Source organism: Schistocerca americana, chromosome 6 (assembly GCF_021461395.2).
Source record: "Schistocerca americana isolate TAMUIC-IGC-003095 chromosome 6, iqSchAmer2.1, whole genome shotgun sequence".
Classification (NCBI taxonomy): Eukaryota; Metazoa; Arthropoda; class Insecta; order Orthoptera; family Acrididae; genus Schistocerca; species Schistocerca americana.
This window is the reverse complement of record NC_060124.1, coordinates 357,806,600-357,832,076: the sequence shown is the minus strand read 5'-3', so window position 1 is coordinate 357,832,076 and position 25,477 is coordinate 357,806,600. Positions and strand designations below refer to the sequence as shown.

Sequence of the window (25,477 nt, the reverse complement as noted above, 5' to 3'; positions counted from 1 at the left end):
ACATTCCGCTGGTAGCGTCGATGAAACCCTGGTATTGGTACTGTATCCACAAAAAGTGAGTAATTTATCTAATGGAATTTGCGATTGTCTTAAAGTGTCTGGACAAAACTTTGCAGTTGTCTCCGAAGTTCCATTACTCAGCGAATCAAACGTGAACAGCTTCTATTGGATTGGCTTCAAATGGCTCTGAGCACTATGGGACTTAACATCTAAGGTCATCAATCCCCTAGAACTTAGAACTACTTAAACCTAACTAACCTAAGGACATCACACACATCCATGCCCGAGGCAGGATTCGAACCTGCGACCGTAGCGGTCGCGCGGTTCCAGACTGAAGCGCCTTTAACCGCTTGGCCACACCGGCCGGCTTCTGTTGGACTACGTCACTTTCAGTAAAGTAGTGAACACCCAAAGGAAACATCTTGTGGTTCAATGTCTGGGTGCCTGTGCCGTACAATGAAACTTCTTGCAATTGTTTCGTGCATTCTGACACGGTGTGTGATGCGAGAATATTTTTAACAATCGGTGTAGCTTTGGTCCTGGCTATAGATTTATTTGCCGCGACTTTGGAGTCAGAATACATTGCGGTATTCAGTTTTACGCAACAGTCAAGCAAACTGAAGGCTTGATTATGCTTGGCTACTTTAAAAGCCGTTGTTTGTTCTGCTGCAGCGACGAGCAGTTCTTCCTGGTTATCTTCTTTAATCACAGAAGTAGTAATAGGCTTTGCTGTCGATGCTACCACGAATGTTTTTGTAGAAATGTGATGCCTCACATCTGCATTATGTCTGTGAGTTACTGAAATGGAACAGCTACAAATCTCACACGACGTTTCCTGATATGTACGTCCTTTCTTGACAAAAGACGACTCTTTTGTATAATCATCCGAAAAGTGGCACTTTCTACTTCCATCCTTAGGCATTTTCGTAAGCTATGATAAGTTTATTAGACGGTAAGCAGTCGCCAATAATACTTTGGTCATCGAAATATACGCGCTATGCACTTCTCGCCCTATGTACTCGCATTAAACACTTCAAACATTATAACTTGTACTCATTGTTCGTATTACGTCTAGAAAGTATCGTCTTATCAGATCGCTATTCAAATGAGAACTGCCCGGTGATTCCACTTGGCTCTGCTTATATAGTTCCAGCCCCGTACTACAGTTGTTGTGGTCTTCAGTCCTGAGACTGGTTTGATGCAGCTCTCCATGCTACTCTATCCTGTGCAAGCTTCTTCATCTCCCAGTACCTACTGAAGCCTACATCCTTCTGAATCTGCTTAGTGTATTCATGTCTTGGTCTCCCTCTACGATTTTTACCCTCCACACTGTCCTCCAATACCAAATTGGTGATCCCTTGATTCCTCAGAATATGTCCTACCAACCGATCCCTTCTTCTGGTGAAGTTGTGCCATAAACTCCTCTTCTCCCCAATTCTATTCAATACCCCCTCATTATTTATGTGATCTACCCATCTAATCTACAGCATTCTTCTGTAGCACCACATTTCGAAAGCTTCTATTCTCTTCTTGTCCAAACTATTTATCGTCCATGTTTCACATCCATACATGGCTACACTCCATACAAATACTTTCAGAAACGACTTCCTGATACTCAAATCTATACTTGATGCTAACAAATTTCTCTTCTTCAGAAACGCTTTCCTTGCCATTGGCAGTCTACATTTTATATCCTCTCTATTTCGACCATCATCAGTTATTTTGCTCCCCAAATAGCAAAACTCCTTTACTACTTTAAGTGTCATTTCCTAATCTAATTTCCTCAGCATCACCCGAATTAACTCGACTACATTCCATTATCCTCGTTTTGCTTTAGTTGATGTTCATCTTATATCCTCCTTTCAAGACACTGTCCATTCCGTTCAACTGCTCTGCCAAGTCCTTTGCTGTCTCTGATAGAATTACAATGTCATCGGCGAACCTCAAAGTTTTTATTTCTTCTCCATGGATTTTAATACCTACTCCAAATTTTTCTTTTGTTTCCTTTACTGCTTGCTCAATATACAGATTGAATACCATCGGGGAGAGGCTACAACCCTGTCTCACTCCCTTCCCAACCACTGCTTCCCTTTCATGTCCCTCGACTCTTATAACTGCCATCTGGTTTCTGTACAAATTGTAAATAGCCTTTCGCTCCCTGTATTTTACCCTTGCCATCTTCAGAATTTGAAAGAGTATTCCAGTCACCATTGTCAAAAGCTTTCTCTAAGTCCACAAATGCTAGAAACGTAGGTTTGCCTTTCCTTAATCTATTTTCTAAGATAAGTCGTAGGGTCAGTATTGCCTCACGTGCTCCAACATTTCTACGGAATCCAAACTGATCTTCCCCGAGGTCGGCTTCTACCAGTTTTTCCATTCGTCTGTAAAGAATTCGCGTTAGTATTTTGCAGCCGTGACTTATTAAACTGATAGTTCGGTAATTTTCACACCTGTCAACACCTGCTTTCTTTGGGATTGGAATTATTATATTCTTCTTGAAGTCTGAGGGTATTTCGCCTGTCTCGTACATCTTGCTCACCAGACGGTTTTCTCGAACGATGGCGCTAGATCTAGAAGGTGCCTGCATCTTCGATACAAGATACGCAACATGCAACGCCATCTTTGAGAAGACCTTGTCAACTTGTTGAATAAATACAACTAACTGAGGTTGCATTTATCTGTTGCGCTAAAAGAAGACGTTACTACCTGACTCAAGCTCGTAACAGTATTTTGCGAAATCGGGCAAAAATTGGATCTTGTCGGGATGTCGAGACAAGAAGGTCATAACGGTGACGCTTCCGATGTAACGGTATGGAAGAGAACCCTAGTTCTGTGGCAACAGTACACTCGGTTCACGCAGTTGTCGCCTACACAGCTCGTTCTTGTTCAATAGTGGAGTTGTAAGCTTCCGAATTTTGCCGATTTCTGACGACCGAGAGGCCTGGAATGAGATGTGACGATGGAGGAAGCTGGGAGAACCTACGGTAAGGGGATATGTAATTTATTTGCCCCTCCAGCCGGTACTGTTGCTTCCCCCAAGTGGTACGTTCTGCCGTGTAAATAAAAAAGAATTCAAGACTTAGCCTACAGTGGCTGACTTGATACTACACTGCACAAAACAATTAGAGAATCAGGTGAGATATCATACACAACAGACATATGATAACGTATTTTATAAATATATCTTCACAACTGTAATTTGTTTGTGATACAGTACGATATTTTGCTGTCTCAACTCTTTACTTGAGGTTTACATGGCCTTTACGTAGAGTGAGGCACCATGGGGCTACTATAATAGTGAAACAGTCATTCTCGTTGCCCTCTAATATCGTGTGTGATCACCTCGGACGGCCAGCACAGCTGTACACGTGCGTGAAATGGACAGTAAGGGGTTATCAATCAGCTCTTGAGGGATATTTGGCTATTCTTCCATGAGTGCAATATCCACCTCTGCAACCGTTCTGGGAGGTGCTGGTCTGGCTGCAATGTGTTTGCCAAGTGCATCCCAGACATGCTCAATCGGTTTCAAGTCCAGTGAACAAGCTGGCTGCTCCATTCGTTCAATTCTTTCAGCTTCAAGCATGTTGACCACCAGTACAACTCTGTGGGGACGAGCCTTATCGCCCACCAGGAACCCATCTTCTATGACACCAGCGTAGGCACAACAAAAGGTCGAAAGATTTTGTCTCTATGCCTCTGAGCAGTCAAAGCCCCATTCTGAATGGCATAGAGGTCTGTACGAGCGCCAATACTGTCTCCTGCCCACACCATTCGTCCACCACCATGATATGGTGATGTTTCCTGCACATGTTTCACGTTCTCTCCAGGTGAGGGAACGGCGATTGTCCGGCTGAACACAAAGTCTTGACTCATCTGTGAAAAGCACCCGGTGCCCTGCGTTACGACTCCAATCCTGATGTTCCTCTGTCCAGCTTCTGCGGGTTAAACGGTGTCGTGGTTTTAATGGGACACACGCCATAGGCCTCTGTGCGTAGAGGCCACATTCCCGAAGGCGATTTCGGACTGTTTGTGGTGATATTGCGAGTCCCATTGCTGCCTAGAGGGAGTGCTGGAACTAAGTTGCATTCGGTCTCCTGTCTCGACGCGCTGTTAACCGGAGATAACTGTCATCTCTTGCTGATTTTACCTGCGGACGACCTTAGCATTGCCTTCTTTTAACGGTTCCTGTTGTCTGAAAGCGCGTCCAGGGTCTGGAAATTACACTTTGGGGCACTCCAATAGTTGCAGCCACCTCCCTGTGTGTCTGTCCCGCTTCCAACCGTCCTATGGCTCTCCATGCCATAACTTCGGGTAAGTCACGTTGTTGTTGCATTGCACTACCTGCTCGCTACACTATCTGAACCCAACTGTTTGTGTAATTCCGTTTGGTAGAGCAAACACAAGTCAACACCAACCCTCTCTGCAGCAACTTTCCGTTATTAGCACTATCTCAGTGAGCGTAATGTTGTTGTCTCCAGTCCTTAGAACCAGCAGAAAGACGTCGAACCGTTTTAGTTCACTCTGCAGATGACAATACTTCAGAATCTATATATCTCAACTGATCCCCTAACTGTTTTGATCAGTGTACTACGCAAGTTGTCACTGTGCATGTTCATCGAAGCTGAAAGAAGTAAAAGCAGACTGTCAGATTTAGCTATTCCGACGACAGATTAGTACTTAGCAGCTAAACTTGATTTCAGTCACATAATCAACGAGTGTGCTTCGCCCAAAGCAAATAAATGCAATGCGAAGGTATAATAAAAACACAATCCTTGAGAGGGAGAATTTCGCGGCTAATAATTGTAGTCATTTTCCTTTTATTTCCCATAAAGAGTTCAAGCAATGTTTTTAATTTATGGGTTGGTCTCTATTAAAACCACCGTTACTAAAGCGATAGTCAAAAACAATAAGATATAGATTTTGTTTTACTTTAAACTCCTGTAGAAAGTTTATGCAGTTTAAAATTTATTTACTGCAATCACCATCATCTGTATCAGGCCTTTTTGTGCGTTATGTTTCTTTCAAAGTTCATCAAGCCATCTCTTCATTGGTCGTTCTAAAAATCATTTACTTCATGGTTTATAAGCAGTTCATGTGTTCTTTCCATCTTAACTGATATTATTGTATTATATCAATTATGTTTTGCATACTCAGTTCAGCTCATACGCCCTCATTTATGATTTTATCAATTATAGTAACGGGCGATTCAAAAAGACAGAACACATTTAATACAACTGTGCTGTTGTTTGTTTGTAGCACCATGGCGACTACATGGAGTTTGCGCGAACTATACTACTGACCATTAAAATTGCTACACCACGAAGATGACGTGCTACAGACGCGAAATTTAACCGACAGGAAGAAGATGCTGTGATATGCATATGATTAGCTTTTCTGGGCATTCACACGAGGTTGGCGCCGGTGGCGACACCTACAACGTGCTGAAATGAGGAAAGTTTCCAACCGATTTCTCATACACAAACAGCAGTTGAGCGGCGTTGCCTGGTGAAACGTTGTTGTGATGCCTCGTGTAAGGAGGAGAAATGCGTAACATCACATTTCCGACTTTGATAAAGGTCAGATTGTAGCCTATCGCGATTGCGGTTTATCGTATAGCGACATTGCTGCTCGCGTTAGTCGAGATCCAGTGACTGTTAGCAGAATATGGAATCGGTGCGTTCAGGAGAGTAATACGGAACGCCGTGCTGGATCCCCACGGCCTCGTATCACTAGCGGTCGAGATGACAGGCATCTTATCCGCATGGCTGTAACGGATCGTGCAGCCACGTCTCGATCCCTGAGTCAACAGATGGGGACGTTTGCAACACAACAACCATCTGCACGAACAGTTCGACGACTTTTGCAGCAGCATGGACTATCAGCCCGGAGACCATGGCTGCGGTTACCCTTGACGCTACATCACAGACAGGAGCGCCTGCGATGGTGTACTCAACGACGGACCTGGGTGTACGAATGGCAAAAAGTCATTTTTTCGGATGAATCCAGGCTCTGTTTACAGCATCATGATGGTCGTATCCGTGCTTGGCGACATCATGGTGAACGCATATTGGACACGTGTATTCGTCATCGCTATACTGGCGTATCACCCGGCGTGATGGTATGGGGTGCCATTGGTTACACGTCTCGGTCACCTCTTGTTCGCAATAATGGCACTTTGAACAGTGGACGTTACATTTCAGATGTGTTACGACCCGTGGCTCTACCCTTAATTCGATCACTGCGAAACCCTAACTTTCAGCAGGATAATGCACGACCGCATGTTGCAGGTCCTGTACGGGCCTTTCTGGACACAGAAAATGTTCGACTGCTGGCCTGGCCAGCACATTCTCCAGATCTCTCACCAATTGAAATCGTCTGGTCACTGGTGGCCGGGCAACTGGCTCGTCACAATACGCCAGTCACTACTCTTGATGAAGTGGTATCGTGTTGAAGCTGCATGGGCAGCTGTACCTGTACACGCCATCCAAGCTCTGTTTGACTCAATGCCCAGGCGTATCAAGGGCGTTATTACGGCCAGAGGTGGTTGTTCTGGGTACTGATTTCTCAGGATCTATGCATCCAAATTGCGTGAAACTGTAAACACATGTCAGTTCTAGTATAATATATTTTTCCGATGAATACCCGTTTATCATCTGCATTTCTTCTTGGTGTAGCAATTTTAATGGCCAGTAGTGTATATCCACTGTCAAGTGCAACGTGCATTCAGCTGTCGATTCAGCAAGAAGCCGTCTCAGCAGATTTATGATTAGCATAGAAAATTCTTGGAAGTTGGTTGCACATGCAGTTTCCGATCACAGTGTTTATGGACCTTTCTTTTTTGCGGAGGAATATCACACTTGGACATCCAGCAAATTTGGTCGTTTCCTCATCTTCACGAAGATTCCAGTGATTCAGCTTTTCTGCATGACGGCGCGCCACCTCAATTTCACCTTGAGATGCGGCATTATCTTAACATCACACCACACGACATCATCATCACCCTACAGCGTTGGTTTGGAAGTGGTGGACAACAAGATATTGTTCACTGCTTTTGGCCTCCCAGGTCACCAGACCTCACACCTTGAAATTGTTTTTCTGTGAGGGTACAGAGTCTTTGTCCTATCTGTCATCTGCTCTTCAAGAACTGAGAAACAGAATTGTTGAACCAGTCGATTCAATAAACAGGGACCTGTTGATTCGTGTGTGGAATGAAATGAACTGCCGTTTCGATGTTTCTTGAGCAACGCGTGGCGCTCATGTTGAACGTATTTCTTGCGCTACTCTACATCTCGACTTTGGTCGGGCCTTCTCGTATTTGTTCGTTCGGCACAACTTTCTTCAGTGCGGCAGAATCGCGGTGTCAGTGTTGTTTATTCTTCGCTATTTACACGTGATATAAAGGAAATTCACAGGTCCAGTGGCTGTTTGCACAAGAAGAGGCAGACTATCGTCAGAAGCCTTTAATAATTAATGGGTATCACAGAAGAGCAGGATGAAACTTCTCAGTGTGCATTATGTAGTTTTGCTATGAACGCCATTTCAACAACATGCAGAAAAAAATCAAATATTTAATTAGTGTTGAAAGAACAAAAAATTACAATGATCGACAGACGATTTGTATGGGATTCATTGTTTTGTAAATCAGGAAGTACGTTGTGCTAAATTTGCAAGCATGAAGCGTGTGATGAAATTAGTGGTACGAATTGTAAACACTCTGAAGTCGCACACATTATTATACCGTCAACTGCAACAGTTTTTGACGGAATTGAACAAAGAGCGTGGAAAACGAAGCAGATGGAAAAAAGCAAGTAGATTTTATTATTTTAAAAGTAGTTCCATATCTATTAATGCATTTATCCCACTTTGAAACAAGCCAGTCAGTGCCTAGTTATTTCATTTTTTGCACAGTAGAGTTAGCTAGAAATAAAAGGAATAAATAAATATTTACAGTAACACTGGTTACCTAGAGTAGGTATTTTCAGATTAACAGCTATATTCCACGTGATCTATTTAGTGAAGGGTTTATTTCCACTCACTGTAATGTTTTCGTTCTTCTATTGAATCAACAGGTTTTTTTCGTGGCCATGTAAACACTGGATTTCAGTATCTTACTTTCTTCTTCTTCTTCTTCTTCTTCTTATTATTATTACGAATTCTCGTGGTGTGGTGGTAACAATACTACTATAATATTGCACGTCTTTCCTGGTAAGTAGATCCATATGGTAGCTCTGAATCAGGGCTGTTCCGAGATGATCCTACGCTGCTGACATTACTGGCAAAGCTATACCCCCCATCCTTCCCCCTTTTCCTGTAACACTACGTTTCAGCAATTTTACCTAAGCTGATTTGGTAATTTTTATAATTTTGAACACAATTTAAATAAACATTAAACTTTATTTAAAATGTAACTTAAATGAACTATATTGACGAAAACTATTGCACACAAATTAAATGTATCATTGTGGTAAATTTAGGACACCAGCTCATGTGAGCTAAGATCTAAATTGATAAATATATCTAGAATAGGTTAATACATTTTAATATTTAGGGTGCACTCCATACAAATACTTTCAGAAACGACTTCTTGACATTTAAATCAATACTCGATGTTAACAAATTTCTCTTCTTCAGAAACGCTTTCCTTGCCGTTGCCAGTCTACATTTTATATCCTCTCTACTTCGACCATCATCAGTTATTTTGCTCCACAAATAGCAAAACTCCTTTACTACTTTAAGTGTCTCATTTCCTAATCTAATTCCCTCACCATCACCCGACTTAATTCGACTACATTCTATTATCCTCGTTTTGCTTTTGTTGATGTTCATCTTATACCCTCCTTTCAAGACACTGTCCATTCCATTCATCTGCTCTTCCAAGTCCTTTGCTGTCTCTGATAGAATTACAATGTCATCGGCGAACCTCAAAGTTTTTATTTCTTCCCCATGGATTTTAATTCTTACTCCAAATTTTTCTTTTGTTTCCTTTATTGCTTGCTCAATATACAGATTGAATAACATCGGGGAGAGGCTACAACCCTATCTCACTCTCTTCCCAACCACTGCTTCCCTTTCATGTCCCTCGACTCTTACAACTGCCATCTGCTTTCTGTACAAATTGTAAATAGCCTTTCGCTCCCTGTATTTTACCCTTGCCACCTTCAGAATTTGAAAGAGAGTATTTCAGTCAACATTGTCAAAAGCTTTCTCTAAGTCTACAAATGCTAGAAACGTAGGTTTGCCTTTTCTTAATCTTTCTTCTAAGATAAGAAATAGGGTCAGTATTGCCTCACGTGCTCCAACGTTTCTACGGAATCCAAACTGATCTTCCCCGAGGTCGGCTTCTATCAGTTTTTCCATTCGTCTGTAAAGAATTCGCGTTAGTACTTTGCAGCCGTCACTTATTAAACTAATAGTTCGGTAATTTTCAGATCTGTCAACACATGCTTTCTTTGGGATTGAAATTATTATATTCCTCTTGAAGTCTGAGGGTATTTCGCCTGTCTCATACATCTTGCTATAATTTACATACCTATGAAAAGAAAAAAACTTGTTGTTCTAGTAGATTCTATTGAGTAGAAGAACGAAACCGGCATTATCTGTGGAAATTAAACCTTTAGTAAACAGATCACATGGAGTGTTGGTTTTATTTTAAAACTACCCAATGTAGAGATAATCAGTATTACAGTAAATATTTATTCCAGTTATTCCAAGCTATCTCAACTGTGTATTTTAAATGAAGAAACTACATATATCAGAATTTTTTTAGCGATTCAGGTGAGATGATCTTTTTAATAACCATACACGCCAGGTTTGCTGTTACTGGCACTGTATCATCATCATCATCATCATCATCTTGTACAGTTTCCAGTCCCAGGCTGGGTCTGTTTTGAGCACAAGCCTCGCCATCTAGCCCTGTTTTCCCACCATCTTTTCTGTTCATTCTAGTCCAGTCTTCGCCTCTTTTCTAAACACACTCCTCCACATCTTTCAATTATCTATCCCTTGGTCTTCCTCTTGGTCGCTTCCTTCACATCTCCATTTCACGTATGTACTTGGGAATCCTCTTTTTCTCTATTCTCTTTAAGTGCCCGTACCCTGTTAGCCTTGACGTTTGCATGCTGCCCTGCAGGGTTCTTCTTTTACCATTTCCCTTTCATTCCTTATCCTCTCTCTCCATGGTATTCCTAACCTACTTCTGAGGAACTTCATTTCACATGCCTGTAATCTGCTTACATCTCTTTCCTCAATTACATTCAGATGCATAAGTCAGTATTGGGATATAGCAGCTTCTATATATTAAAAAATGGTTCAAATGGCTCAGAGTACTATGGGACTTAACATCTGAGGTCATCAGTCCCCTAGAACTTAGAACTACTTAAACCTAACTAACCTAAGGACATCACACACATCCATGCCCGAGGCAGGATTCGAACCTGCGACCGTAGCAGTCGCGCGGTTCCGGACTGAAGCGCCTAGAACCGCTCGGCCACCGCGGCCGGCTCTATATATTACTTGTTTGCTTTTTTGTGGGAGGTCTTAGTTCCAAACCGGGCTCCCAACACTTTGCAGAAATGCTTTTCTGCCTGTCTCTCACGTTTACTAATGTTTCTCCTATTTCTTCCATTTTGCTCTGTTACACTTCAGAAGTACTTGGTCGGCCGGTGTGGCCGTGCGGTTCTAGGCGCTTCAGTCTGGAACCGCGTGACCGCTACGGTCGCAGGTTCGAATCCTGCCTCGGATATGGATGTGTGTGATGTCCTTAGGTTAGTTAGGTTTAAGTAGTTCTAAGTTCTAGGGGACTGATGACCTCAGATGTCCCACAGTACTCTGAGCCATTTGAACCAACAAGTACTTGACATTCTTCATCTCCTTCAATTGATCACCTCTCCAATCGTTATTTCGCTTTTTGGTCTTTCTTTCTACTTGTAACCAGGATCTCACATTAGTTTACATTAAGTTTCACTCCATACTATCTTACAGTTTCTTCCCAAGCATCCAGATATCCCGTACGTCCAGTACAGTTTAAACGATACAGAGATATATTATTACAAATCTACGATAGTGAAATGTGGATAAGAAGTACGTATAGAACTAAGCGCCATCCGAACAGGCCTTGAAGGCCGCACGGGACCGACCGACTGTCGTGTCATCCTCAGCCCACAGGCGTCACTGGATGCGGATACGGAAGGGCATGTGGTCAGTATACTGTTCTCCCAGCGGTTATCAGTCTTTGTGAACGGAGCCGCTACTTCTCCATCAAGTAGCTCCTCAATTGGCCTCACATGAGCTAGGTTCACCCTGCTTGTCAATAGCACTGGGCAGACCGGAGCGTCAGCCATCCAACTGCTAACCAAGCCCGACAGCGCTTTGGTGATTTGACGGAAACCGGTGTTACCACTGCGGTAAGGCCGTTGGCAAGAAGTACATTTACTACCACAAATAATAAAATATGCTATACAGTTCTCTCCGAATTACGGGTACAGAAGCACCAAATTGTCCACTGACCAACCAACCAACCAACATGGTGGCAGCTGCTCATTGTCCGACCAACAGCACGCAGAAATGGCTTCCTCAAAGGAAAAATTTACACACAATTCATTACTGAAGAGCTGAGATCCGAAGACTTTCGAAATTATTTAAGAATGGACGATAAATGATTTTTTGAGCTGCTAAGGCTCGTCAAGTCACACTCGACGAGAAGCAATGCCGGCACTGCGATGAGAGAAGCTGTAAGCCGTGGCGACAGGCTCTCAGCTATATTAAGGTTTCTACCTGCTGACAGAACTTGCCGGGACCTCTAATTCAGTGACCGACCGCGGTGGCGCAGTGCTTAGCAGACTGGACTTGCTTTCAGACTGTTCGAATCCCAGTCCATTCACCCATATTTAGATTTTCCGTGATTTTTTCTAAGTCGCTCCAGGCAAGTGCTGCGATGGTTCCTTTGAATAGTGCGCGGCTGATTTCCTTCTCCATCCTTTCGTAATCCGAGCTTGTGCTCCGTATCTAATGACCGCGCTGTCGATGGGACGTTAAACACTAACCTGCGTCCATCTCTCAAATTTAGTTTATTCCGAGAGAACAGACACCACACATTCACGTGGTTGAGCGGCTTCGATGGGCACAATCGTGGTCGACCTTCTGTGGGAATCTCAAAGTAGCGAGCATGGAGCACATTGACTACGACCGCGGATAGCTGGCGCTAGGTGGGAATGCAGGTCAACCGAGGGGCGTAACGCGCAATTGCGACAAACACTGTGTCCGTATGGAACAGTGGGTAGCGCAACTGCATAGTAAGCAGGAAGTCCCGGGTTCGAATCCCAGTCCAGCACACAGTTCCACTCGGTGCCGCTGAATCCGCATAAAGTCCCGATGCGTAGTTCTTCCCTTTCCTTCCTCCTGCTTCCACCTTCAATTTACATTATGGGGTCGTTGAAAAATGAAACAAGAGCTTCATTTCTATTGCTGTACTCGCACGACATGTTCCACAAACATCTGCGGTCTTTAAGCTTCTCTGGAAATTGTGTAATCAAAGAACCGTCCACCTCGCACTAAAACGGTTTCCGAAATTCGTGTTTCGCTTGTGAACGTATGTCTGTTATGATAGCTGTATTGGAACAGCGTTTGATCCCACGCGCAGTGACAGAACCCTCTCCCCCTCTCAATCTCTCTCTCTCTCTCTCTCTCTCTCTCTCTCTCTCTCTCTCTCTGCGTGTGTGTGTGTCTGTGTGTGTGTGTATGTGTGTGTGAAAACTGGAGGGGGGGGGGGGGGAGGGGCGGCTGTCGGATGGCCATACCCATTCGACACCCGAGAAGGGAAATCGGTCTGTTGGTGGCCAGCACGCATACAGACGTATGATCCATTGTTCGGTTGGCCGATAAATTGGTGCATGTGTGGTGGACCCACCAGTACTACTGAGAGCTTTCGTCCTTATCTCTCTGAATCCGTGCCAAATAACTTCAGTGATATCTGCACCCATGCCATAACAGTACCGGTACTGCTATAGTTCCAAGCATTGGAAAAAAAACGATTTAATTATTTGCATCACTGTTCATGCGCTTTGCTCATCATATGTCTACATGTTATCCATTCTTGATAAACTGCACAAATTTCTAAGCTGTGGGTAGGCCTACTGCTATTCATTTTCCGTTAACATTTCGTGTTCATTTTTTTGATCAGAGATAACGGGTAATTTCGAATTACGCTGTTTTTCTTAGATACAGTGGTAGGGATGACCGAAATTATTCCCGAAATGTTTAATTTTTTTCTTGATTCGTACATGCAGTTTGTTTTCGCTAAACAGTATTACTAACGAAATTTAGTCGAAAAAGATTAACGTTCACGTGACCAGTTTTGTAGTTCACGATCGCGGCATGAGAATAGAAGCTGTTCTAATAAATTTCACATGTAAGCAATAAACAACGAGTAAATATTGTACAGAGTTGACTTAAAACAATTTGATGATGAAAAATAAATTAGTAGACGTGCGACAGCGTGCGTTACCTAGTACGTCCCAAAACGCCGCGCATAAAAACAGGATTCTTTCGGGTCTCATATACATCGGGTTCTATTGGCTATGGAAAGGTAGGGTCAAGTGTTTCGGATAGCCCTTTGTCTGGGAATCATTTGCATAACCAACACAAGGCTCGTGTTAGAGTGAAAGTACCAATATTACACATTTCCCCCTATTTAGGCAAATCGAACAAATCGGTTGGTTCTTTTTGCATGGTGTGCTTTAAGGGGCTTATGGAGGCACCAATAGTTCATGGGCAGTTTTTTAGAAAGCACGAGAAAAAGTTTTTGCCATTTTTCGTACCAAAACCGAGCCGCGGATTCCAATACGGCTATGGACAGCAAATGACTGAGACATTTACGATGTATTCCTAATATCCCGATTTCGAACAGTATTTGAAATTTTCTTGGCATCTTCATCCATTTCTGAGGTACAGAGGTTCAAAGTTACCCTCCTTGTACACGTAAAGTACGCACGCAAAATTCGATGTCTGGCGAAAACTTAGTTTATAAAGTGACGTAGCACAGAGAATAATACTATAAAGTGTCTCTGTTACCACGAAGGGGATTCTGGGGAACCGATGTAGTTGTATCCGGTCTGAATTGTAAAATTGGTTTTGCTTTATTTCAGTTTCACATAAATAAACTACCAAAATTTAACTGACTCATAAAGTTCTTTTCATATAAGTGACATACCCTGCTGTGGCAGAGAAAAGAAAGAACTAGCGAAAAAATCCTTATAGCGGACCACAAAAAAGCGAAAACACTCCTGTTTAAATGATTGTGACTAAAAATTGCCTACCAGCTGCCTCATTCTACCTTCCTCAGCATCTTAAAATGTTTCCCAAAATTTTTGGCATGTGAGCCTATTTGTGCTCTTTTTAACTTGCGACCCGCCCTCACCTCCACATGCTCCCCTAACTGAAACTCACTCACACCTACTGCTAAGTCGCTCATACCCATCCGCTCCCACCTGCCCGCTCCCACTCAATCATTCAGCCCAAATCATTGTCATTATCTCTTCGTGTCTCTCTAACTATCAATGTCTCTTGTCTCTCAGCCACAGTCTAGTTTGTTGTGTCTCTTCCCACTTTTACTATCTCTCTCTTCTCCCTATTGTCATAGACTCTGTCTCCCATTATGACTGAATCTTAGCCATTTTCACTTTCTCCGGCTCTTTATTCCTGTCCCACTAGCACTGTCTCCTTCACTCCTTTCCTAGGACTATTTTTTCACTGACAACTATGTTGCAGTCCCCCCCCCCTCCCTCCCTCCCTCCCTCCCTCTCTCTCTCTCTCTCTCTCTCATTCTGCTACTACATCCCTTTCTTTCTCTCATACATCCACTGTCTCCTTCGCTCATTCTACATCACAACCACTGTCTATTATCTTCCAGTATTTATTACTTTTCCGTCTCTTTCCCACTGCTATTGGCTCATTCTCTCTCAGCATAAAAAAGCACGAATATGTTCGGATGTCAAAATTTTTGGGAAAAATTTTAAAGGTGCTGAGAAAGGTACAATAAGGCAGCAGGTACCCCAGTCTTCAGTCAGTCTTTTAAACAGGAATATAATCGCTTATTTTGTGCTCCGACAGGAGCATTTTTCCGCTAGTTCCCTTCTTTTCCCTGCCACAACAGCGCACGTCACTTACGTAAAAAGAACTTTATGGGTTGATATAGCTTTGGCATTTTACTTATGTGAAAATGAAGTAACGCAAAACTAATTTTACACCTCAGACAGGATTTATCGTGCATAGAATTTTTTTATGTGCTTTAATACTACACGATGAGGTGCTCAGTAACCTTCTTATGAAAACGGAGACACTTTAAAGCATATTTATCCGTGTTACGTCACTTTATAAACAACGTTTTCATTTCACATGGGATTTTACATTCATGTTTTACGTATGCAAGTGTGGTAACTTTGAATCTCTGTATCTTGGAAATTGATAAAGGCATCAAGAAAATTTTGAAGGTTGTTCGAGATCGGGATCTTATTGTTAGGTTCAAATGGTTCTGAGCACTATGGGACTTAACATCTGAGGTCATCAGTCCCCTAGAACTTAGAACTACTTAAACCCAACTAACCTAAGGACAACACACACATCCATGCCCGAGGCAGGATTCGAACCTGCGACCGGAGCAGTCGTGCGGTTCCGGACTGAAGCGCCTAGAACCGCTTGGCCACCGCGGCCGGCTTATTGTTAGGAATATATCGTAAAAATTAGATCCATTTCCTGTGTGTAAACGTCTTGGAATATGCGTTTCGGTTTTGTCACCCGAAAGGCATTTTTTGAGTGTTTCTCGATAACGGGTAGATTTGAGAAAAGGGAAAGATGGCACTTCTAGATAAATGCCTAAAGAAAATAGCTTTGAAGTTTGAGAAATTTCCTGCTGTTATTTATTATTTAGAGTTCGCCTCGTACCAGATTTGATGTGCGTATTTTACGTGTAGAAGTAAGGCTGTTCAAATGTTCGTGAATTCATTAGGGAGCAAACTGCTAAGGTCATCGGTCCCTAACTTACAAACTACTTACAAAAACTTATGCTAGGAACACCACACACACCCATGCCTGAGGGAGGACTCGAACTTCCGGCGGGAGTGGCCGCGCAATCCGTGACATGGTGCCTCTAACCGCGCGGCTGGTAAGGCTGTCCCATGCGCACCGATGTGGGATTCAGATGGGTGATTTAAAGATTTTCCTACTGACGTGACCAGCGACGTACCAGAAAAGCGGAATGATGCATTGTAGTCGGTGGAGAAATTAGTTTCATGGAATTGACGCGAGTTATATTGGCCTATTCTGTTTCATGTATCGCCAGCGTTTGTAACTGTGAAAGTAATGAATCCAGTTTTGGCGAAAGTCGGATGCATGTATTTTCTACAAATTTTGGGGGCTCCGCCGCGATCAGCTGAACGAGTGACGACACAGTTTTGGCCGTCTAATCTACGACACTTAAGGACAATCTTTTCTGAGCGCGACAACTTTTAACTACGTGAGATTGCGTGGGTTTTGGATCTACAACGTTGATCGACATTTTTAATGATGATTGGCAGTACCGACAGCAAATCGATGCAGGGAGAAATTCTGAACATATTGGCGAAAGGAGAAATATCTGACGAAACCGGAACAACTTACAGCGTGGAAAGCCGAGTTGCACTCTCAACGACAAGGTTAACTACTGATATGCGCTACTTTTGAGACGTGGTATAGAGTCGTTTGGGATACTTTGAAACGTTGAGAAAAGTGAAACGAGTTGATAACGTATCCAGAAATGACTTTGACGCGAATTGTGCCCTCCGCCACACACCACTTGGTGGCTAGCGGAGTATATGTATAGATGTAGATGCAGAAAAGAATAAGTTTACTGGAGAATATTCCGATTCTGAAACAGACTATTAAAAGTTCTCACCACATTGACAGGATCAAATGTAAATTTTCTATATCATTTCGTAACGGTTGCTCTTAAATCATTTGGCAGCAATGACGAATACCCAATTAATAAGCGAATACTCGTGATCATTTCGTGCTCCACAGTTGAATACTGTTAATGTTAACAAAAACCGCCACAGGTGTATTGCAGCAACAGGTGTTTCTATTACACCACAGCCGGCATCGTTCAAAATGAATATCTTCAGGTGACCTGACCAAACGTTCTCCAACGGTCTTGGTAACGAAACTAATTCTCGCGAAGTGTCGGTAATGTGCCGGGTTTAGCACTCAAAAATGTCTAGAACAACCATTTATAACACACGCCGAAGAGATAGCGCAACCACAGCTATCAGATGATCTACATGCAAGGAACATGATAAGCTGTACTATACCGGGCTCAGAGAAAAGGTGATTTCCCGGCAAGTAAACTTACAGTAACACACTTATTTGTTAAGTTTGCATGCGTATCGGCATCAAGGCTCAGAAGTCTTCGTGGGATTTGTCGGTCCTCTCTATTGTCACTTGCGTTTCACCGAAATAGTTCAGTGTGTTAACTGCAAGTTGGTTAATGGGTTTGCGGGTGACGGGCAGTGAGAGGTGCAGAAGCCCTCTCTGCCTCCCGCACTGTAGACACCTGTGGTTCATTCTTCCGCGAAAGTAGAAGTAGCGCACAGAGGTAAAGATCGCCTACACGTTCTTCGCAATCAATACAGAAGTTATCTTGCGTATTTACATGTGTAATAAATATCATAACTGCAACTGTTATGTAATGTTAACAACAGCAGTACAACATAGCAGTCAACAATTGATTACCTCCCACAATACTGTCAGCTACGTAATGTTGGTTGCAGCCGAAAACAAAAGACTACCGGTTGAAGTCTTCCGACATCTCGACGGTTCAATCCCACGTCCAGCCACCCTGATTTAGGTTTCCCGTGATTTCAGTAAATTGCTCCAGGCAAATGCCGGGATGGTTCCGTCGAAAGGGCACGGCCTACCTCCTTCCCCGTCCTTCCGTAATCCGATGAGACTGATGACCTCGCTGTTTGGTCTCTTCCCCCAAACAACTCAATTCCCTCTTACGACATCCACCGAAATCTACCGTTTCAGGTTGATCAAGAAACTTGAGGTTGACGTATTCCTATATTGCTGTTCCATAACGCCCCTCTGGGAGTTGAAAAAGGTATGCGTAAAGAAGTTTTGAAAGATTTTGCCGTATCACTGCTTGCGATTTGTCTGGCTCCTCCAATACTGGTTTGACAGATGCATTAAAAAATGTTGGTGGTTGTGAGTATGTAATACATGAAATGTTCGGTACCCAAACGCAGGTATTTTTATAGGCTGTTGGAATAAAAAGAATGTTGTTCGGCATCTGAACCCTGAGCCTCCCCAGCCACACAGACGGAAGTAGAAGTGAGGGCGTCTAATGGCGCTGCCCAATAACAAGTGCATCCAGAGATGTTCCTTGTGAAATACCATAGCTAAGCAGACTACACAAAAAAAGTATCATCTCTAGGACACAGCACGCAAATACTGTGTGTCACTGGCGCTGCCCAATAACAAGTGCATCCAGAGATGTTCCTTGTGAAATACCACAGCGAAGCAGACTACACAAAAAAGTATCATCTCTAGGACACAGCATGCAAATACTGTGTGTCACTTTCCCTAGACTCGGTGAAGTCTCGTTTCGGTAAGGAAAGGAGTCCACAAGTTTCTTCAAGTGTGCTATATCTAGCAGAAGCCACTCAACGATGACCAAATCCTGTAGAGCTAAACAACTTTCGGGAATAACGACTAGCATCATTCGCTGTTCCAAACAGTCCCTGAATTTTCTGTACGATTAAGAGTGGATGAGTCCGCAGCTCGTGGTCTCGCGGTCGCGTTCTCGCTTCCCGAGCACAGCGTCCCGGGTTCGATTCCCGGCGGGGTCAGGGATTTTCACCTGCCTCGAGATGACTGGGTGTTTGTGTAGTCCTCATCATTTCATCATCATTAATGAAAGTGGCGAGACTGGACTGAGCAAAGGTTGGGAATTTGTATGGGCGCTGATAACCGCGCGTTGAGCGCCCCACAAACCAAACATCATCATCATCATAAGATTGGATAATTTAGCATGTCAGTCAAGATGCTTTAGGGTACCTAAGTGTTTGTTTAACCAGGAACATACGCGTTTAGCCTTCTGAACAAGGCTGTTGTCATCGTGGAAGACAGCATTGTCCACAGAATACTCATCAGGAAGGTATAGAAGAAACGACAATATTTGGTCAAAGAAAACTCTGAAATAAAATTCCTCATTCGCGTTCATGACACTAACCTAAATTCATGGTACGAAAAACTCTCTCGCACAACATCACAGGGATCAAGCGAACTTTACGATACTGGGTTTTGTTATTGTGATGGCGGTTTTTAGTATCGCTGTCTTCATTTGAGCTGTATAGGTTCAGTGAAATTTGTGATACCAGGTTTTAAGGTGTGTGTGTAAACGTGTGTGTGAGTGTGTGTGTGTGTGTGTGTGTATGTGTGTGTGTGTGTGTGTGTGTGTGTGTGTGTGTGAAAGATAGAGAGAGAGAGAGAGAGAGAGAGAGAGAGAGAGAGAGTTATATAGGTCAAATGAAATATTGGATTCTGGTTGAGTATTTTCTTTGTCCAGTTTATTCTCAAGGGTTTCGTGTTATTTTTCGGTTTTGTTTATTTTGGAATGCTGACGATATTCTTATTTTCGTATATTTAGCTTCTCCCAGCTCCAAACCCCCTACTTCCTGCGGTCGTCTTATTAAATTCATTTTATTGCTGGGTTGAAATATTTTAGTAGTTTATTACTTGGTTCGCGGGTTTATTTAGCGACGTTATGGCCGCCATATTGTATGTGCTGGAAGTAGGGGTGTCCACCATCTTGATGACGTCAGAGTTCAAAGCAGACTCGTGGAATCGGAGTTCTGGTTCTCCAGTTCTGTGGTTCTGCAGCCTGAATTGCACTCTGTACACCTCATTGGGCCATCAGTACACTCGATGTGATTTGCATAATTTGATGAAATCATGAATAGTTGGAAGGCAACAGATTCCACTCAGCTACTGTACTAGTTTCTGTGTTGTTTGGACCATTGACGACATGTAGCTTTCTATGCCACAATGCTCTTTTGTCAGGCACCTGACTCCAGGTCCCACTGCATAGGGAAATCATAGGTGGAAACATCAGTTACAATGTAAGTTTGTGCCACACCTGTAATCATGGTCAAATAGCCTAAAGGTTAAGGTGACTGCTTGAGATAAGTGAGAAGTCTGGGTTCAAGTCTCAATTCAGCACAAATTTTCTATTATCACTATAGGCTTATGTTTTAAGTAATGTTTGCACTTGCATTTAACGGAATATTGTAGTATCTACTGACTGCAAAATAGGAGTAACAAGGGCTTACACAGAGCCACACACTGGTAGCCAGTTTCGGTAAAATGACACTAGTATACTATTTACTTTCTGCCACACACTGCATGGTGTCTTGTGGAGTACAGCTACAGATGTTGCTTTTGTTTGGAACCCAAGGAAAATCTAGAGTCAGAGAAAACACTGTATTATTTGTATCAAGATGGTGTAACTGTATGGACAACACAACAACTTACACCTGATAGAGGCTGGCTATGTGAAAATGGTCCAACTGCATAAATAGGTTATAAAAGACCCATTTCCCAAAAAAGCAATTTTAATAATTGTTGTGAGACTCATTCCACGTCGGTATAATGTCCTCAGTTCTCTTGTCACAGAAGTACATTCGTATCTGCTTTTAGGCCATCAAAAGAGTTAAAGGCAAACAGTCAAGTGCTAAATTGTAAAGTAGATTTCAAAATACACTCCTGGAAATGGAAAAAAGAACACATTGACACCGGTGTGTCAGACCCACCATACTTGCTTCGGACACTGCGAGGGGGCTGTACAAGCAATGATCACACGCACGGCACAGCGGACACACCAGGAACCGCGGTGTTGGCCGTCGAATGGCGCTAGCTGCGCAGCATTTGTGCACCGCCGCCGTCAGTGGTCAGCCAGTTTGCCGTGGCATACGGAGCTCCATCGCAGTCTTTAACACTGGTAGCATGCCGCGACAGCGTGGACGTGAACCGTATGTGCAGTTGACGGACTTTGAGCGAGGGCGTATAGTGGGCATGCGGGAGGCCGGGTGGACGTACCGCCGAATTGCTCAACACGTGGGGCGTGAGGTCTCCACAGTACATCGATGTTGTCGCCAGTGGTCGGCGGAAGGTGCACGTGCCCGTCGACCTGGGACCGGACCGCAGCGACGCACGGATGCACGCCAAGACCGTAGGATCCTACGCAGTGCCGTAGGGGACCGCACCGCCACTTCCCAGCAAATTAGGGACACTGTTGCTCCTGGGGTATCGGCGAGGACCATTCGCAACCGTCTCCATGAAGCTGGGCTACGGTCCCGCACACCGTTAGGCCGTCTTCCGCTCACGCCTCAACATCGTGCAGCCCGCCTCCAGTGGTGTCGCGACAGGCGTGAATGGAGGGACGAATGGAGACGTGTCGTCTTCAGCGATGAGAGTCGCTTCTGCCTTGGTGCCAACGATGGTCGTATGCGTGTTTGGCGCCGTGCAGGTGAGCGCCACAATCAGGACTGCATACGACCGAGGCACACAGGGCCAACACCCGGCATCATGGTGTGGGGAGCGATCTCCTACACTGGCCGTACACCACTGGTGATCGTCGAGGGGACACTGAATAGTGCACGGTACATCCAAACCGTCATCGAACCCATCGTTCAACCATTCCTAGACCGGCAAGGGAACTTGCTGTTCCAACAGGACAATGCACGTCCGCATGTATCCCGTGCCACCCAACGTGCTCTAGAAGGTGTAAGTCAACTACCCTGGCCAGCAAGATCTCCGGATCTGTCCCCCATTGAGCATGTTTGGGACTGGATGAAGCGTCGTCTCACGCGGTCTGCACGTCCAGCACGAACGCTGGTCCAACTGAGGCGCCAGGTGGAAATGGCATGGCAAGCCCTTCCACAGGACTACATCCAGCATCTCTACGATCGTCTCCATGGGAGAATAGCAGCCTGCATTGCTGCGAAAGGTGGATATACACTGTACTAGTGCCGACATTGTGCATGCTCTGTTGCCTGTGTCTATGTGCCTGTGGTTCTGTCAGTGTGATCATGTGATGTATCTGACCCCAGGAATGTGTCAATAAAGTTTCCCCTTCCTGGGACAATGAATTCACGGTGTTCTTAATTCAATTTCGAGGAGTGTAGATCTTTATGAAATCTTTGAAATGATCGCTTATCATTTTTCAAACTTAATGGGAAAATACTATGAAGAAGACAACATAAGTCAGAAACGTGTAATCATTTTCTGACTTCATTATCCACTATAAATATACCTCAATATAAGATTTTTCCAGAAATTGCTTTTCAAATTTTAGACTTTGTGATTGACACTCTCTGCTTAAATTGAGAGAAAATACAATTTTAGCCAGAGATATTTGTTCTTTGTAACATGCACTAAAGTCAGTCATATGTACTAATTTAGTGCTAACCCCTTACTCTACTCGCTCCTCATTTGAGATTTTTTTGTTGTGAAACATCTTAGTCATCACATGTTATATTCATCACTAATTTTGTCTTACGCCTAGGACATATAATTACTCAGCACTAGATTTCAAAGTACTGGAAAGGAACACCCAATCTAAAATACTAGCAAAGTAACACAATTCTGCCTCATTTCGAAGGTTTTCACGACATAATTTATAGAAGAAATATTTCGAGATTTCTATTGGAGTTAGCTGTTCCATTATTCTGCCCAATAATTCAACAACTGGATTGCGCAAAAATGGTAAGATCACAGTTTCTAGAAGACAATGTAACAAATCAGAATTTGATTAATCTATTACAATGTTTACAGTCATGCAAATAATTTCTATATAACATAATATAATATAATTTTAACGAACTCAGTATCTATTTAAGAAACAAGAAGTCTCACCGTGAACATCCAAATGGAACCATGTGCCATTCCTGGGCTGATTAGGTGGTCTGTTCAGAAAGACCACTTTACACTCATACCAGCCCTGGTCTGACTCACGGATGTTGGTCAGGTTGAGGGAAGCAAGCCCGTAGGGCGAGTCCGGTGAGACGCGTGACACGCGACCCTCATAACCTTCACCACTGTGGGTCGGATAGCTGTCGTACCAGATGTAGATGGGGATCTCCTGACCCTGTCAGCCGCAAATATGCAGCGGCACAACATACGTATCAAGGCCAACAATGCAGCACTCGACAAATCACCATTCTGTGAAACTCTTTTACATATGAGTTGAGCTCAGCATCATTCATGTTGCCAACAATTAACAGATACTAAAATGCTCAAAAATAATTTTTAAGTAAAATATGTAAAATAATTAGAATACAGTGTTCTAAATATAATGCAAATAAAGTTGGAATTAATATCAGAAGAAATTGGGAGAAAAAATGGACATCATCTGCATGAGAGTAGACTGTGGATTGTTGTGCACAGGAGGTGTGTACTGTATATGGGATACCAGAGGCAGAAATTACTGGAAGATATGAGAAAGCGAAAATATTTCTGTAATATTCAGTCTTCTACACATGTCTCAGAACCATTTGGAGGATCTCTCAGAATGTTAATAGTGTATTTGCATGTATCTGTGTTACATGGTTTTAAGCACTTTTGATATACATTAATTACTTGGTGATAGGAACTCATACAGGCCCTATTTATTACGATGTTAAGGCAAAAATTATTATTGGCATTTGAATAATATCTATGTCAATGTCACTGGATGCTGAGCTCAACATCATTTGTTACATTTATAGTTACTACTTTAATCTACAATATGGTATACTGATACCTCAATTAACATGCATTTTACAATATTCCATAAATCTCACCATTCCATTTACTTAGATACATAGGAATAGTATTCAGAAATAAGGAGTTAAAAGGAAAATACCTCAAGGAAAGGATGAAATGGATGTACTGCAATCTTCTTATTTAATTTCAGGAGCTGTGTACATGCTCCCTGAAGTTGTTTGTGTTCAAATCTACTATATTTGAATACCAATGACTCTCACTGTTGATTAATTGTGCAGTCTGGTCAATTGTGTTACAATACTGCCACTGCACTTTGTCAAAGGCTATGCTATCCATGTAAAATCATGCATTTAAACTGTGTTAAAAATTACTCAGTTAAATACCAAAACATCTTTCACAGATTTGTGGTAGCTGAACTTGTACCACCTTCTACTGCTTTTATTTTACTGCACTTGAATGTGTTTGTACTGCAGTACATATATATTTGTTTTACATGACTCATTAAAAAAGTCAAGAAAAACACCACATAACTGCTATTAATTGTAACCATTTTTTATACTAAAAGCTTATAGTTTTATGAATGATCAGACAGGCAGTGACACGTTCTGGAGTCTTCTGCATTTATTTATTTTGTGTAGATGTAAAGAAACATTCTCTCATTATTTCAAGATATGCAGGAAGAAGCTGTACTGAAAGAATGTTTCATCTTGTGTAAACTGAAATTATGAGATGCTTTGGTACGAGCAGACATCTCTTGGAACTCCCACATGCTGTCCACTTTGAAAACATTTAAAAAATATAAGTACAGAATTTTCTAGAGGTGCTCACTTTAAAGCAAAGACATTAAGGGCCGTCACACATAGGGGCTCATGCCATCAGGAACATTCAGTATCTATTAATATTAAAATTTGTTAAATTATCAGTTCAGATTGGCTTACAATTAATATTATCAAAAAGCTATTTCTAACAACTACAGCAATATGATTAGAAAAAAAGTGGAAATATGAATAGGATATTACCAGCTGCGAATCCAGAACACACTCAATTACTTTATTTGATAGCGAAAAAAATATTTGGAGATAAATGAGCCAAGAAATGATGATGCACAAAAAAATCATAAAAATGATATGTAAAAATTATAATAATACTGATAAGTGTTGGCATTAAATAGAAAACAATGCAAGCTTTTCTTCCAGACAACAGTGTATCAATAAGTGTTTGCATTTGATATCTTTGTTACTGTAATTATGAAAAAAAATTTCAAATCAGTATTGGGCACTGCCCAAAACAATTTGTAAATTTTTTTGTGGGGAGCATGGGGGCCATGTAAGTAGGCTGTTTAGGTTTTGATGTTGGTAACACCACATAGTGCTCTGTATGTAAATCGCAGACTGTGCTGTGTGCAGTCTGTGGCTGGTTGGACTCATTCTTAGAATATTCGCTAGTGTAATGTTGTGCAGTTGGATGTGAACACCGCATAGTGTTGTGCAGTTGGAGGTGAGCCGTCAGCAGTGGTGGATGTGGGGAGAGAGACGACTGAGTGTTGAGTGGACGATCTGGAAGTGTGTCCATCAGAATAAGGTGGATGTCACAAAATTATATATGTATATATCTCAATATAATAGAGGGAAACATTCCACGTGGGAAAAATATATCTAAAAACAAAGATGATGAGACTTACCAAACA

At 42.7% G+C, this 25,477-nt stretch overlaps 1 protein-coding gene across 1 annotated transcript in view; it reads right to left on the bottom strand.

The window, feature by feature from the left end:
* Window positions 1-25,477, bottom strand: part of LOC124619319 (protein turtle-like) — a 906,568-nt gene that overhangs the window by 148,832 nt on the left and 732,259 nt on the right. The window contains exon 6 of the mRNA XM_047145628.1: window positions 22,942-23,173. Coding sequence (XP_047001584.1) covers window positions 22,942-23,173 — 232 coding nt within the window. The remainder of the gene's footprint in view (window positions 1-22,941; window positions 23,174-25,477) is intronic.